This window comes from Salvelinus alpinus, chromosome 9, assembly GCF_045679555.1.
Source record: "Salvelinus alpinus chromosome 9, SLU_Salpinus.1, whole genome shotgun sequence".
NCBI classification, from domain to species: domain Eukaryota; kingdom Metazoa; phylum Chordata; class Actinopteri; order Salmoniformes; family Salmonidae; genus Salvelinus; species Salvelinus alpinus.
Genome location: NC_092094.1, coordinates 58,561,776 through 58,575,500, shown reverse-complemented (window position 1 = coordinate 58,575,500; position 13,725 = coordinate 58,561,776). Strand labels below are relative to the sequence as shown.

Sequence of the window (13,725 nt, the reverse complement as noted above, 5' to 3'; positions counted from 1 at the left end):
TGACCAAGAGAGGGCTTTTGATGGAGTGGAGCATGAGTGTCTGTTTAATGTGATGTCTGTGTTTGGGTTTGGGGAAATGGTTTTGGCCTGTGTGAAGCTGTTGTATGCTGGGTATGCTGGGGTGTCATGTATGGTCAAGGTGGAAGGGGGGCTCAGTAGGCCAGTCTGGGTGCGGTGGGGCATTAGACAAGGATGCTCTCTATCGGGGCAGTTATATACACTAGCCATGCTAGGCAGGAGACTGCAGGGAGTGTGTTGACAGGCATAGCAGTGTCGGTGTATGCAGATGACGTTTCTGTGATGGTCAGGGATGGGCAGGACATGTAGGCACTTGAGACTAGTCTGAAGGTGTACGAAGGAGCTTCTTCAGCTAAGGTGAACTGGGGCAAGAGCGGCGCTCTGTTATGTGGGGCATGGAGGGATAGCCTCCCCTCTGCTTCCAGGGGATTTTCCAAGGGGTTTGTATGATTAGTGCGTATGTTATCGTATGTGTGTGTATGCGTGTGTCATTGCTAATGTTTGTGTTGCTTCACAGTCCCCGCTGTTCCAAAAGGTGTTTTTTTTATCTAATTTTACTGCTTGCGTCAGTTACTTGTTGTGGAATAGAGTTCCATGTAGTCATGAATGAAAAACACCTATGAATTGAATCCCCTATTGATTTGAGTAGTGTGTATACTGCATTTCAGCTTTAAGATGCAAATGTATAAACAATTAAGTAAACCTGACTGTATTAAATTCATGTAATTCATAAATCATACATTTCTCACTTTACTTTCCCTGCTCCCTCACCTTTCTCTCTCTTGCTCTCTTCCTTCCCATCCCTTTCTCTCTTTCTGCTGGTGTGCATTCAGCTACCAGAGCAGTGGGACCCCCATGGTAGTCCCCAGACCAGCCTGTCAGCCCCAGTGCTTCCCACAGGCATGCCCTTCCCTACCCAGCCACAGCACAGCACCTCGGTCCCCGACTCTACAGAGGGCTTCGACCTCAACAAGCCCGACCCATACGACCTCTATGAGAAGTCCAGGGCCATTTATGAGAGTAGGCGTGAGTATTGTTTCATGGTATAAGGCAGTGGCGATTTTAGCATGTAAATGTAAATCTTGGTGGGGAAAACTCACTTTTTTAATGCATGCCAGCAAAGCCACTCTTCCTGTTTCTGCACTTTAGTATTTTCCTTGACTGAGAACATATGACAAAGTAATATCCGCTTCGTCCAGTAGTGGCAGAAATTAGCTCTACCACAACCAAAAACGAACAACCAAATCAACATACAGTAGCTTCATTACATTAATGATATACCCCCTGTAGGTGTAAAAAATATATATATATATACACTGCTCAAAAAAATAAAGGGAACACTTAAACAACACAATGTAACTCCAAGTCAATCACACTTCTGTGAAATCAAACTGTCCACTTAGGAAGCAACACTGATTGACAATAAATGTCACATGCTGTTGTGCAAATGGAATAGACAAAAGGTGGAAATTATAGGCAATTAGCAAGACACCCCCAATAAAGGAGTGGTTCTGCAGGTGGTGACCACAGACCACTTCTCAGTTCCTATGCTTCCTGGCTGATGTTTTGGTCACTTTTGAATGCTGGCGGTGCTTTCATGAAATTTTTCTGGGATAAAAGGTCAAAAACGCAAAGTAGGGTGCTAATTTGACCGCTTCACGTCAAAGTACATAAGCATACGGTGTCAGGAAAAAAAGAACTAGCCATTTATCTATCGTAATTTAACCTGTCTCGCCCCCCCGTTCCGCTAGCGGAACTCCTCCCACATTCCACTGAAAAGCCAGAGCGCGAAATTCAAATAATATTTTTTTAGAAATATTTAACTTTCACACATTAACAAGTCCAATACAGCTAATGAAAGATACACATCTTGTGAATCCAGCCAACATGTCCGATTTTTTAAATGTTTTACAGGGAAAACACAATATATATTTATGTTAGCTCACCAACAAATAGAAAAAAAGCACAGACATTTTTCATAGCACAGGTAGCATGCACAAAATCAACCAAACTAACCTAGAACAAACCAAAGAAACCAAGAAACAACTTAACTTTTACTGCCTCAGAAACCCGGATCCGGGAGCACCCCCCACCCCCCACACACTGATTAGCATAGCTAGCATAGCTTCAGAAGTAGATAGTAGCATCTAAATATCATTAAATCACAAGTCCAAGACACCAGATGAAAGATACAGATCTTGTGAATAAAGCCACCATTTCAGATTTTTAAAATGTTTTACAGGGAAGACAAAATATGTAAATCTATTAGCTAAACACGTTAGCAAAATACACCACTATTCTAACTCCATCAGTTTCTTACTCCTTCAGGTGCTATCACCAATTCGGCTCAACTAAGATATTGATATCCACTAACCAAGAAAAAACCTCTTCAGATGACAGTCTGATAACATATTCATGGTATAGGATAGTTTTTGTTAGAAAAAAGTGCATATTTCAGGTAGAAATCACAGTTTACAATTGCACCCACCATCACAAATCGACTAGAATTACTAGATAGAGCAACGTGTATGACCAATTTACTCATCATAAAACATTTCATAAAAATAGACAAAGCATAGCAATGGAAAGACCCAGTTCTTGTGATTTCAGACCATATTTCAGATTTTCTAAGCGTTTTTCAGCGAAAACACAATAAATCGATAAGTTAGCATACCACATGAACAAACGTTACCAGAGCATCGATTCCAGCCAAAGAGCGCTATAACGTAATCACCGCCAAAATATATAAATTTTTTCACTAACCTTCTCAGAATTCTTCCGATGACACTCCTGTAACATCATTTTACAATATACATATACAGTTTGTTCGAAAAGGTGCATATTTAGCCATACAAAACCGTGGTTACACAATAAAAATACTAGGAAATCAAGCCTCAATATGTCTGACGTCATCTATCAGAGTGATCTAGTTTAATTGAAAGCTAATCATATACTTGACTAAAAAATACAGGGTTGACAGCAATCGAAAGACAAATTAGTTCTTAATGCAACCGCTGATTTACATTTTTAAAATTATCCTTACTTTTCAATACAGGGTTGGCCAAGTGAAGCTATACCAAACAAAATGGCGAAATATGCGTTTAAAATATTTCGACAGAAACACGATTTATCATATTAAATATTGCTTACTTTGAGCTGTTCTTTCATCAGATTCTTGGGCAATGTATCCTTTCTATGTTATAAACGTATTTTGGTCGATAGATGTCCTCTGTCCTTCGAAATGTCCACCACCAACGACCGACACCCTAAAACGTGTCCAAACTTTCAGAGTGCACGACAAATAAATTCCTCAGAATCGCACTAAACGGATATAAATTGATATAAAACGGTTCAAATTCACTACATTATGATGTTTTTAACAACTATAACGACTGAAAACATGACCGGAGAAATATTGCTGGTTAGAAAACGATTTGGAACGAGGCAGGTCCGATGGCCTTCACGCTTGAGGCGCACGTTGAGAAAGGGGGGTCTCTGTACATTTTTGTCATTTATAATGGCTGTGAACGTCCCATCGATTTCATTGAAAACGTGATGACGTACAGACACCCAGAGGAAGACGTAGGCAGTGTCGGTTTCTTCATAGCATTCACTGTGGCCTTATAAACAGACCCCAGATCAGAGGTAAAAATTTCTGAAATCTGAACCCTGTCATGAAAAGTGCTGTAGAAATTGTTCTGTACCACTCAGAGACAAAATTCCAACTTCTATAGAAACTAGAGAGTGTTTTCTATCCAATAATAACAATAATATGCATATTGTACGAGCAAGAATTGACTACTAGGCAGTTTAATTTGGCAATGTCAAAAAAATAAAAGTGCTAACAGCACCCCCTATTGACAAAAGGTTAATCAGATGACAGGCTTATAACATGTTATACAATAAATCTATGTTTTGTTCGAAAAATGTGCATATTTCAGGTATAAATCATAGTTTACATTGCGGCTACAATCAGAAATTGCACCGAAAGCAGCCAGAATTATTACAGACACCAACGTGACATACCGAAATACTCATCATGAAACATTTCTGAAAAATACATGGTGTATAGCAAATTAAAGACAAAGATCTTGTGAATACAGCCAATATTTCAGATTTTCTAAGTGTTTTACAGCGAAAACACAATATAGCATTATATTAGCTTACTACAATAGCCTACCACACAACCGCATTCATTCATCAAGGTACGTTAGCGATAGCAATAGGCACGTTAGCGTTAGCGAATAAACCAGCAAAAGATATTAAATTTCACTAACCATCATAAACCTTCCTCAGATGACAGTCCTGTAACATCAGGTTATACATACACTTATGTTTTGTTCAAAAATGTGCATATTTAGAGCTGAAATCCGTGGTTATACAACATAGCATAACGTAGCATAACGTGCTAACGTAGCATCTTTTTCCCAGAATGTGCAGATATTTCTATTAGACTCTCACCTATTCTGACCAAATAGCTATTCATAAACATTACAAAAAAATACATGTTGTATAGGAAACGATAGATCCATTAGTTCTTAATGCAAACGCAGTGTTAGAATTCTAAAATTATCTTCATTACGACATAAGACTTAGTTATGGTAAGGGAATAACCAAAACCTGAGCGCAAAGCTACTATTACACAGTTCGACAGATATATGAAATAGCATCACAAAATGGTTCCTACTTTTGCTGATCTTCTATCAGAATGTTGTACAAGGGGTCCTTTGTCCAGAACAATCGTTGTTTGGATTTAAAATGTCCTCTTCTCCAGTCAATTAGCACGGAAAGCTAGCAAAGTGGCGCGAAGCTCTCCTTCCTAAACAAATGCAGACAAAGCAACACGCCTAACGTTCTGAAAAAATTTCAATAATCTAATAAAACTATATTGAAAAAACATACTTTACGATGATATTGTCACATGTATCAAATAAAATCAAAGCCGGAGATATTAGTCGTCTATAACGACAGCTTTACAGAAGGCAATACCAGGTCCCTTCTCGCGCGTTCCAGAAAACAGGAAATTGGGGTCACGTCATGCCAAGAGCTTTTATTCGACCCCAGATGTTATACACTCCATTTCTTCTCTCACTGCCTGTTGACATCTAGTGGAAGGCGTATGAAGTGCATGTATACTAATAAATATCAAGCACATTTATAGGCAGGCCCTAGAACAGAGCATCGATTTCAGATTTTCCACTTCCTTTCAGGAAGTTTGCTGCAAAATGAGTTCTGTTTTACTCACAGATATAATTCAAACGGTTTTAGAAACTAGAGAGTGTTTTCTATCAAATAGTAATGATAATATGCATATTGTACGAGCAAGAATTGAGTACGAGGCCGTTTGAAATGGGCACCTTTTATCCAGGCTACTCAATACTGCCCCTGCAGCCCAAACAGGTTAATGCAACCGCTGTGTTAGATTTTTTAAAATAACTTTAGTACGACATACAGCTTACGTTATAGCGAGACAGCGCCTGCAATGAGGGCGGAAAATAGAACTAAACATTTTCCACAGAAATACGAAATAACATCATAAATGGTTCCTACTTTTGCTGAGCTTCCATCAGAATGTTGTACAAGGAGTCCTTTGTCTGGAATAATCGTTGTTTGGTTTTAGAATGTCCTCTTCTCCTGTCGAATTAGCAAACATAGCTAGCCATGTGGCGCAAACGTGCCCAACTTCACATGACGCAAAGAAAAGAAAATTCAGAAAATTGCAATAAACGTTCAATAAACTGATATAACTCGGTTTAAAAAAACTACTTTATGATGTTTTTATCACATATATCAAATAAAATCAGAGCCGGAGATATCTAACGTGTATACCGAAAGCTTTTCAGAAGGCAATCTGGTGTTCCTTCTCGCGCCTTCGAAGACAATGAAAATTCCAGACACGTCATTCCAAGAGTTCTTGTTCGGCCTCAGATCAAGTTATTCCACCTCTCACTGTTGACATCTAGTGGAAGGCGTATGCAGTGCATGTATATCCATAGATTTCAGGCAAATTAATAGGATGGCCCTGGAACAGAGCCTCGATTTCAGATTTTTCACTTCCTGTCAGGAAGTTTGCTGCAAAATGAGTTCTGTTTTACTCACAGATATAATTCAAATGGTTTTAGAAACTTGAGAGTGTGTTTTATCCAATAGTAATAATAATATGCATATTGTACAATCTAGAATAGAGTACGAGGCCGTTTAAATTGGGCAAGATTTTTTCCCAAAGTGAAAATAGCACGCCCTACACACTAACAGGTTAACCCTTAACAGTGAAAACAGGTTTTTTTCATCTCACAGTTTACAATGACATCTCTCCCCATAGGAATACATTGACTGCTCCCCTAAATTCAACCTGAAGCCTATGTGGGTTATGAATGTCTTATGAACCTGTCTTTGATGACAATCCATCAAGCCACCATGAGGTCTACCTGTGTCGATTCTAAGCTTCCTGGAGCAACCGGGAGTGGTTAAAATCACCCTAAAAGTGTTTGCCATACCCAACCTGCAGTTTGAGAGAAATAGTGCATTCAACCCTATGTAAATCAGTCAATTTTTAACATACAGGCTTAAAACTCGGGATTCTATAACAGCATACTCCAGTGAGGATATGTGTTTACTTTCAGCTTCCTGTGACAACCGGAAGTGCCATAATTGGTGTCAAATGTGCTGTTTCAAAGGGTTAAAAATGTCAAATCTTTCCAAAACTTAATATATGTGAATAGGCAACCCTCATGTACTGTAAATCAGTCATTCATCCCATCAGATTTCAAAGAAAAACTTACCAGGCATAATTTTTCAAGACGGTTGAAATTGCTTTTAGGGGGCATCCAGACTTCCATACCCAATCTGGGAGCACTATACTACCGCCCCAAATCAATGGGTGCTGGCCTGAGTGATTTATGGAGGTTTCCAAAAATAGTCAAAAAATATTATGTTTCATGTTTTGGGTTACCAGGCGTCATTTTTCAAAACGGTTTTAAATGCTTGTAGGTGGCATCCAGACGTCCATGCCCGCTATGGGAGCACTATACCACGGCCCCAAATCAATGGGTGCTGGCCTGAGTGATTTATGGAGGTTTTCAAAAAAAGTCAAAAAATATTCTATGTTTCATGTTTTGGGTTACCACGCACGATTTTCAATACGGTTTTAAATGCTTCATTTTGGCCTTTTTTTTTTTAATGTTATTTTCGACTATGAAATCCAGAAAGCACTTTTTTAAAGGGGGTGATACGTTTTTTCTAATTTATTCACATTTTTGACTTCCTAAAAAATCATATTGCAAATGCACAAAACATATGTCTTAAGTACAAGTAAACATTTTTTTTTAAATGATGATAATAAAATTTGACTAAAGTATGTTCATACAGTTCTTATACATGTGTAATTGACATACAAATCGAAAGAATTTCGAAAAAAGGTCCAGAAAGCACTTTTTTAAAAGGGGTGATACGTTTTTCAAATTTATTCACATTTTTGACTTCCTATGAAATCACATTGCAAATGCACAAAACATGTCTTAAGTACAAGTAAAAAAAAAAAAAAAAAAAAGTTAAATGATGATAATGAAATTTGACTAAAGTATGTTCATACAGTTCTTATACATGTGTAATTGACATAAAAATCTAAAGAATTTCGAAAAACGGTCCAGAAAGCACTTTTTAAAGGGGGTGATACGTTTTTTCTAATTTTTTCACATTTTTGACTTTTGACTTTTGACTTCCTATGAAATCACATTGCAAATGCACAGAACATGTGCCTTAAGTACAAGTAAACATTTTTTTTAAATTATGATAATAAAATGTGACTAAAGTATGTTCATACAGTTCTTATACATGTGTATTTGACATAAAAATCGAAAGAATTTCGAAAAACGGTCCAGAGAGCACTTTTTTAAAGGGGGCGATACATTTTTTCAAAAATTTTCAAATTTTCAAAATGTTACTCTTCGGTCTTGACTTGTGTTACATTAGCAATATGAAAAATTACGGTGAAGCGCACTCGCCCCCTATAGGATTTTTGGAGTGTTACAGTTGGCATTTTCCATATGGCATTTGCAATCAACTTTGGATGAATCAACTTGAGTGGTAATGGACACCGTGTACATGTTTTGGACGGTGCCAATATGTCGCCATGTTATTTTGTACATTTCAGGGGGGTGTTCCCTTACAATTTAAAGTGTTGGGTTTAAGTCTTCAGTTGGGTTCAAACTAAAAAATAAGAGTTATAGGAATCTATCCTCCACCCTCTGCCAAGAAATGTGTACTAAACAAACTCACTGATTTAATTGCCATTTTTACTACCCCAATAGGTGTTTATCACTGGAGAGTGTCATCTTGCATGGGGAACGCAGGATGCTGACTATTCTTGAGGATAGGGTACAGAGTTTTCACTTAGGGAAAAATAGCGTGCGCAATTTCAACTTCGTGCTACTCATCCCCAGAATATAAGATATGCATATTATTAGTAGATTTGGATAGAAAACACTCTGAAGTTTCTAAAACTGTTTGAATCATATCTGTAAGTATAACAGAACTTATATAGCAGTCAAAACCCTGAGGACTAACTTTTTTATTGTTAAGTTCCTGTATGTTCAATGGGTTATCATGGGCACACCAGAATTCTAATCACTATCCACGCAGTTTCTACTGCTTCCACTGGATGTCGCCATTGTATGGAAAAAGGTTAAGGTTTTTCCTTAGTAAACAGAGAAAGATATTGACCTGGAAGTGGAGTGACGTCGTGTGTTTATGTTTGAGAGTTGAGCAAGACTTGAAAAGTACCGTGAGTTTGTTGATATCCTGTATTGAAAACAGATTGACCCGTCTTCAATTTGATCGATTATTAACGTTTACAAATACCTTAAGTTGTATTACAAAGTACTTTGAAATGTTTTGGCAAAGTTTAGAGGTAATTTTTATGATATTTTGTCGTGATTTTGCGCAAATTGAACGCTTTTTTTCCTGGTACAACGGCGCCAAATAAATGGACAATTTGGATATATATGGACGGAATTAATCGAACTAAAGGACCATTTGTGATGTTTATGGGACATATTGGAGTGCCAACAAAAGAATCTCGTCAAAGGTAATGCATGTTTTATATTTTATTTCTGCGTTTTGAGTAGCGCCGGCATGGTTGAAATTGTCAACAAAGAGAGTGTAGCCATTGCACTATCATCAGATAATAGCATCTTATGCTTTCGCCGAAAAGCCTTTTTGAAATCTGACATGTTGGCTGGATTCACAACGAGTGTAGCTTTAATTTGGTATCTTAGATGTGTAATTTAATAAAGTTTGATTTTATAGATTTTTTTTTTAATCTGGCGCTCTACATTTTAACAGGCTGTTGGGACGCAAGCGTCCCGCGATCCCAGAGAGGTTAAAGGATTATTGCACTAATCTAAATTTGACCCAGCTGATTACAAATCTCACTTGTCCTAACTTGAAGGACCCTACGGAAATTACTTTTATTGACCTCATATTTACAAGTAATCCATAGATATATGCTGGGAGTGGGGTATTTGTGTCACGTTTACTCAAGCTCCCGCTCTCCGGCGCTCGACGTCGCCAGTTGTCTCATCATTACGCACACCTGCCACTATCGTTACACGCACCTGCGCCTCATGACATTCACCTGGACTCCATCACCTTCCTGATTACCGCCCCTATCTGTCATTCCCCTTGGTTCTTTCCTCAGGCTTTATTGACTCTGTTTCATGTCTGTATGCTTTACGTGTTTCTTGTTTGGTACTATGTTCGATTTATTTTACATTTGCACTCCCTGTACTTGCTTCCCGACTCCCAGTACACATTACAGAATAACCTCCTAGGGGAAAAAACAGGAATTATTGTTTTTACTGGTGACGTCAGGTACAAGTGGTGCTGCCGAAGCTACTGAGGATGCCTCAGCTGGCTCGTCAGGCTTCCATGACTCAGATGGCTAGACAGGTTCTCAAGCCTCGGCTCGGCAGGTTCCCCACGCCTCAGCTGGCTCGTCATTCTCCCATCCCACGCCTCAGCCGGCTCGTCAGGCTCCCATCCCGCACCTCAGCCGACTCATAAGGCTCCCATCCCGCACCTCAGCGGCTAATCAGGCTCCCATCCCGCACGTCAGCCGGCTCGTCAGGCTCCCAGCCCGCGGCTCTTCAGGCTTCCATGCCTCAACCGGCTCTTCAGGCTACCATCCCGTGCCTCAGCCGGCTCGTCAGGCTCCGATCACGCCCCTCAACTGACTCATCAGGTTCCCATCCCTCGCCTCAGCCGACTCGTCAAGTTCCCAAGCCACGCCTCAGCTGGCTCGTCAGGCACCCATCCCGCACGTCCGCTGGCTCGTCAGACTTCCATCCCGCTCATCAGGCTTCCATGCCTCAGCTTGCTCGACAGGTCTCTCAAGCCTCGGTTGGCTCCTCTGGCTCCCCATGACTCAACCGGCTCTTCAGGCTCCCATCCCGCCCCTCAGCCGACTCGCCAGGCTCCCATCCCACGCGTTAGCCGGCTCGTCAGGCTCCCATCCTGCGCGTCAGCCGGCTCATCAGGCTCCCATCCCGTGCCTCAGCTGGCTCGTCAGGTTCCCATCCCTCGCCTCACCCAGCTCGTCAGACTCCCATACCAGCCTTCAGCCAACTCGTCAGGCTCCCATCCCGCGCCTCAGCCGGCTCGTCGGACTCCCATCCCGCACCTCGGCCGGCTCCCATCCCGCGCCTCGGCCGGCTCGTGGGGCTCCCATCCCGTGCCTCAGCCGGCTCATGGGGCTCCCATCCCACGCCTCAACTGTCTCGGCGGGCTCCCATCCCACGGCTCGTCAAGCTTTCATGCCTCGGTTGGCTCGACAGGTTCTCAAGCCTCGGTTTGCTTGGCAGGCTCCCCATGCCTCAGGCGGCTTGTCAGGCTCCCATCTTGCGCCTCAGCTGGCTCGTCAGGCTCCCATCCCGCACCTCAGCCGGCTCTACAGGTTCCCGCGCCTCTGCCGGCTCTACAGGTTCCCGCACCTCAGCAGATGCAATCGGCCCGCTCCTGGGCCTCGGGACCGCCCCTCTGGTTGGCATCATCCGGCGGCTGGAGCCGCGCATGAGAGAGGGGATACTGTCACGTTCACCCCTGCCCCACCCCCCCCCCGGCGCTCAAAGTTGCCAGTTGTCTCATCATTACTCACACCTGTCACCATCGTTACGCGCACCTTCGCCCCATGACACTCACCTGGATTATATCATGCCTTTTTTAGAGGCATTTATTTTGGTGACTTTGATTGTATTGCATCTATACCTGACCCAGAGTTGGCTCTGAACCACTTCTCAAATGTTTTCAATTGTATTGTAGATAAACATGCTCTCTTTAAAAACGGAGAATTCAAAATAGGTCTTGCCCTTGGTTCAGTCCAGAGCTATCTGAAGTTTTACACATGCTGTCTGGAAGTCATACATTTCAAGAGTGTGCAAAGCTGTCATCAAGACAAAGGGTGGCAATTTGAAGAATCACAAATATAAAGTATATTTCGATTTGTTAACACTTTTTTGGTTAGTACATGATTCCATATCTGTTATTTAATAGTTTTTATGTCTTCACTATTATTCTACAATGTAGAAAATAGTTCAAATAAGAAAACCCTTGAATGAGTATGTGTTCTAAAACTTTTGACCGGTAGTGTACACCCTGTTTATGGTTTCAGAATTATTTTAGCGACAGAACTCCGGCTATCTTGACAGACGGGATTCAATCTGAATTTCTTGAGATTCAAAAAGGTGTTCCTCAGAGTTCAATTGTGGGTCCATTATTGTTCACTCTGTAAATTAATGACATAGGAAACACTGTTAATACTTGTAACATTCATCTCTATGCAGATGACACAGTTTTGTATTTGTGTGCATGATTTTGATTCACTTATAGATCTTAAATTAGTTTTACATAGGTTATGAAATGTTGACCCTGAGGACCTGCATATTTGCGCTATAAAATGGAGCCGAATTTAGCTTGATTCTCAATAGAAGTACTGTCACGTTCCTGACCTGTTTTCTGTTAGTTGTTTTATGTGTTAGCTGGTCAGGACGTGAGTTTGGGTGGGCAGTCTATGTTTTCTTTGTTAGTTTATAGTCAAGTTCGTGTTTTCGTCTGTTCTGTAAATAAATATGTAATTTCACTACGCTGCGCCTTGGTTTAATCCCTGCTCCTCCTCTTCGGATGAAGAGGAGGAGGAACGCCGTTACAAGTACCTTGGTGTCTGGATTGATGACAAGTTTTCCATTGTAACACATATTGAAAATCTGACTATGAAGCGAAACAGCCCATGCAAAACAAACACATATTTAAACAGTCAGATTTTGATGGGGATTTTTGTATTATGCTAATTGGTTGATGGGTGGGCACGTCAATCGACTCTAAGGGGATTTTTATTATCAACACTGCATGTGAAGACTAAAATGCAATCAGTATAGTTTATACAGATTATTCTTTTTTTGTTGTTCAGCCACAATGAAGGATATTGACTCTTAATCCAAATAGATTACAAATCAGTGCTGCATTCTTTCCTCTCTTGGCTACGGAAGTCTATGTTTGTGCAATCTATTTCTCTGTATTACATTTTTTTGTCTATTTCTACCTCCTCTCTCACCTGTCTTTGTCTGTCTCCACCCCCTTTTTCCCTCCCTATCTCTTTCTCCCTCTCCATCCCTCTCCGCTTCCTGTCTTTCTGCCCCCCCCTCTTCTCCCCCTCTCTCTCTTTCCCTCTGTCTCACTCTGCTTCCTCCGCCCCTCTCTCTCTCTCTCCATTCCTCTCCCCTCCCCCTCTCTCTCCACCCCTCACTCTGTCTCTCTCTCTCTGTCCCCCTCTCTCCCCTCTCTCTCTCTCTCCCCTCGTCAGGTCCAGAGTATCAGGATGTGGAGGTGCACCTGTTGAGGGAGAAGACTGGGTTTGGCTTCCGCATCCTGGGGGGAGACGAGGCCGTGCAGGCTGTGAGTCCGGACGCCCGTGACAAGGCTCGTATGGGACGGGCTGGACAACACACACACACACCATATAATGCATACCTAACACACCATAATACAAGCAAACCTAACAACATGTAATACACATCTCACACAAGCACGTATATCCTCATTTAACACACCTGCTGCCTGCTGCTGCCTACACACTTAACAACAACATATAATGCCCACCTAACATCATAAAATACACACCTAACACCATAATACCCACATACACTATAACACACACTTAACGTAATTTTACACGCATATAATCAAATTAAACCGGATGACTGTATAATCACGCTCTCTCTAGCCAATGTGAGTAAGACCGTTAAACAGGTGATAACCTTTTAATGTTAATTCACAAGGCTGCAGAGCCAGACGTATTACCAGCATGCGCTGGCAAGTGTCTTCACTAATATTTTCAACCTCTTCTTTACCCAGTCTGTAATATCTACATGTTTCAAGCAGACTACCATAGTCCCTGTGCCCAATAACGCCATGGTAACCTTTTAAAATTACTATCGCCTCGTAGCACTCCTGTAGGAATGAAATGCTTTGAAAGGCTGGCCATGGCTCACATTGACACTCAAATTCGCATACCGCCCCAACTGATCCCCAGATGACGCAATCTGTATTGCACTCCACACTGGTCTTTCCCACCTAGACAAGAGGGAGACATATGTGAGAATTCTGTTTATTGACTACAACTCAGCGTTCAACACCATAGTGCCCTCCAAGCTCATC

General features: G+C 41.3%; 1 protein-coding gene across 1 annotated transcript in view; it reads left to right on the top strand.

Moving 5' to 3' along the window:
• LOC139530967 (membrane-associated guanylate kinase, WW and PDZ domain-containing protein 2-like) overlaps positions 1-13,725 on the top strand; it is a 348,222-nt gene that overhangs the window by 287,101 nt on the left and 47,396 nt on the right. Inside the window, exons 13-14 of the mRNA XM_071327763.1 lie at positions 852-1,044; positions 12,872-12,963. Coding sequence (XP_071183864.1) covers positions 852-1,044; positions 12,872-12,963 — 285 coding nt within the window. The remainder of the gene's footprint in view (positions 1-851; positions 1,045-12,871; positions 12,964-13,725) is intronic.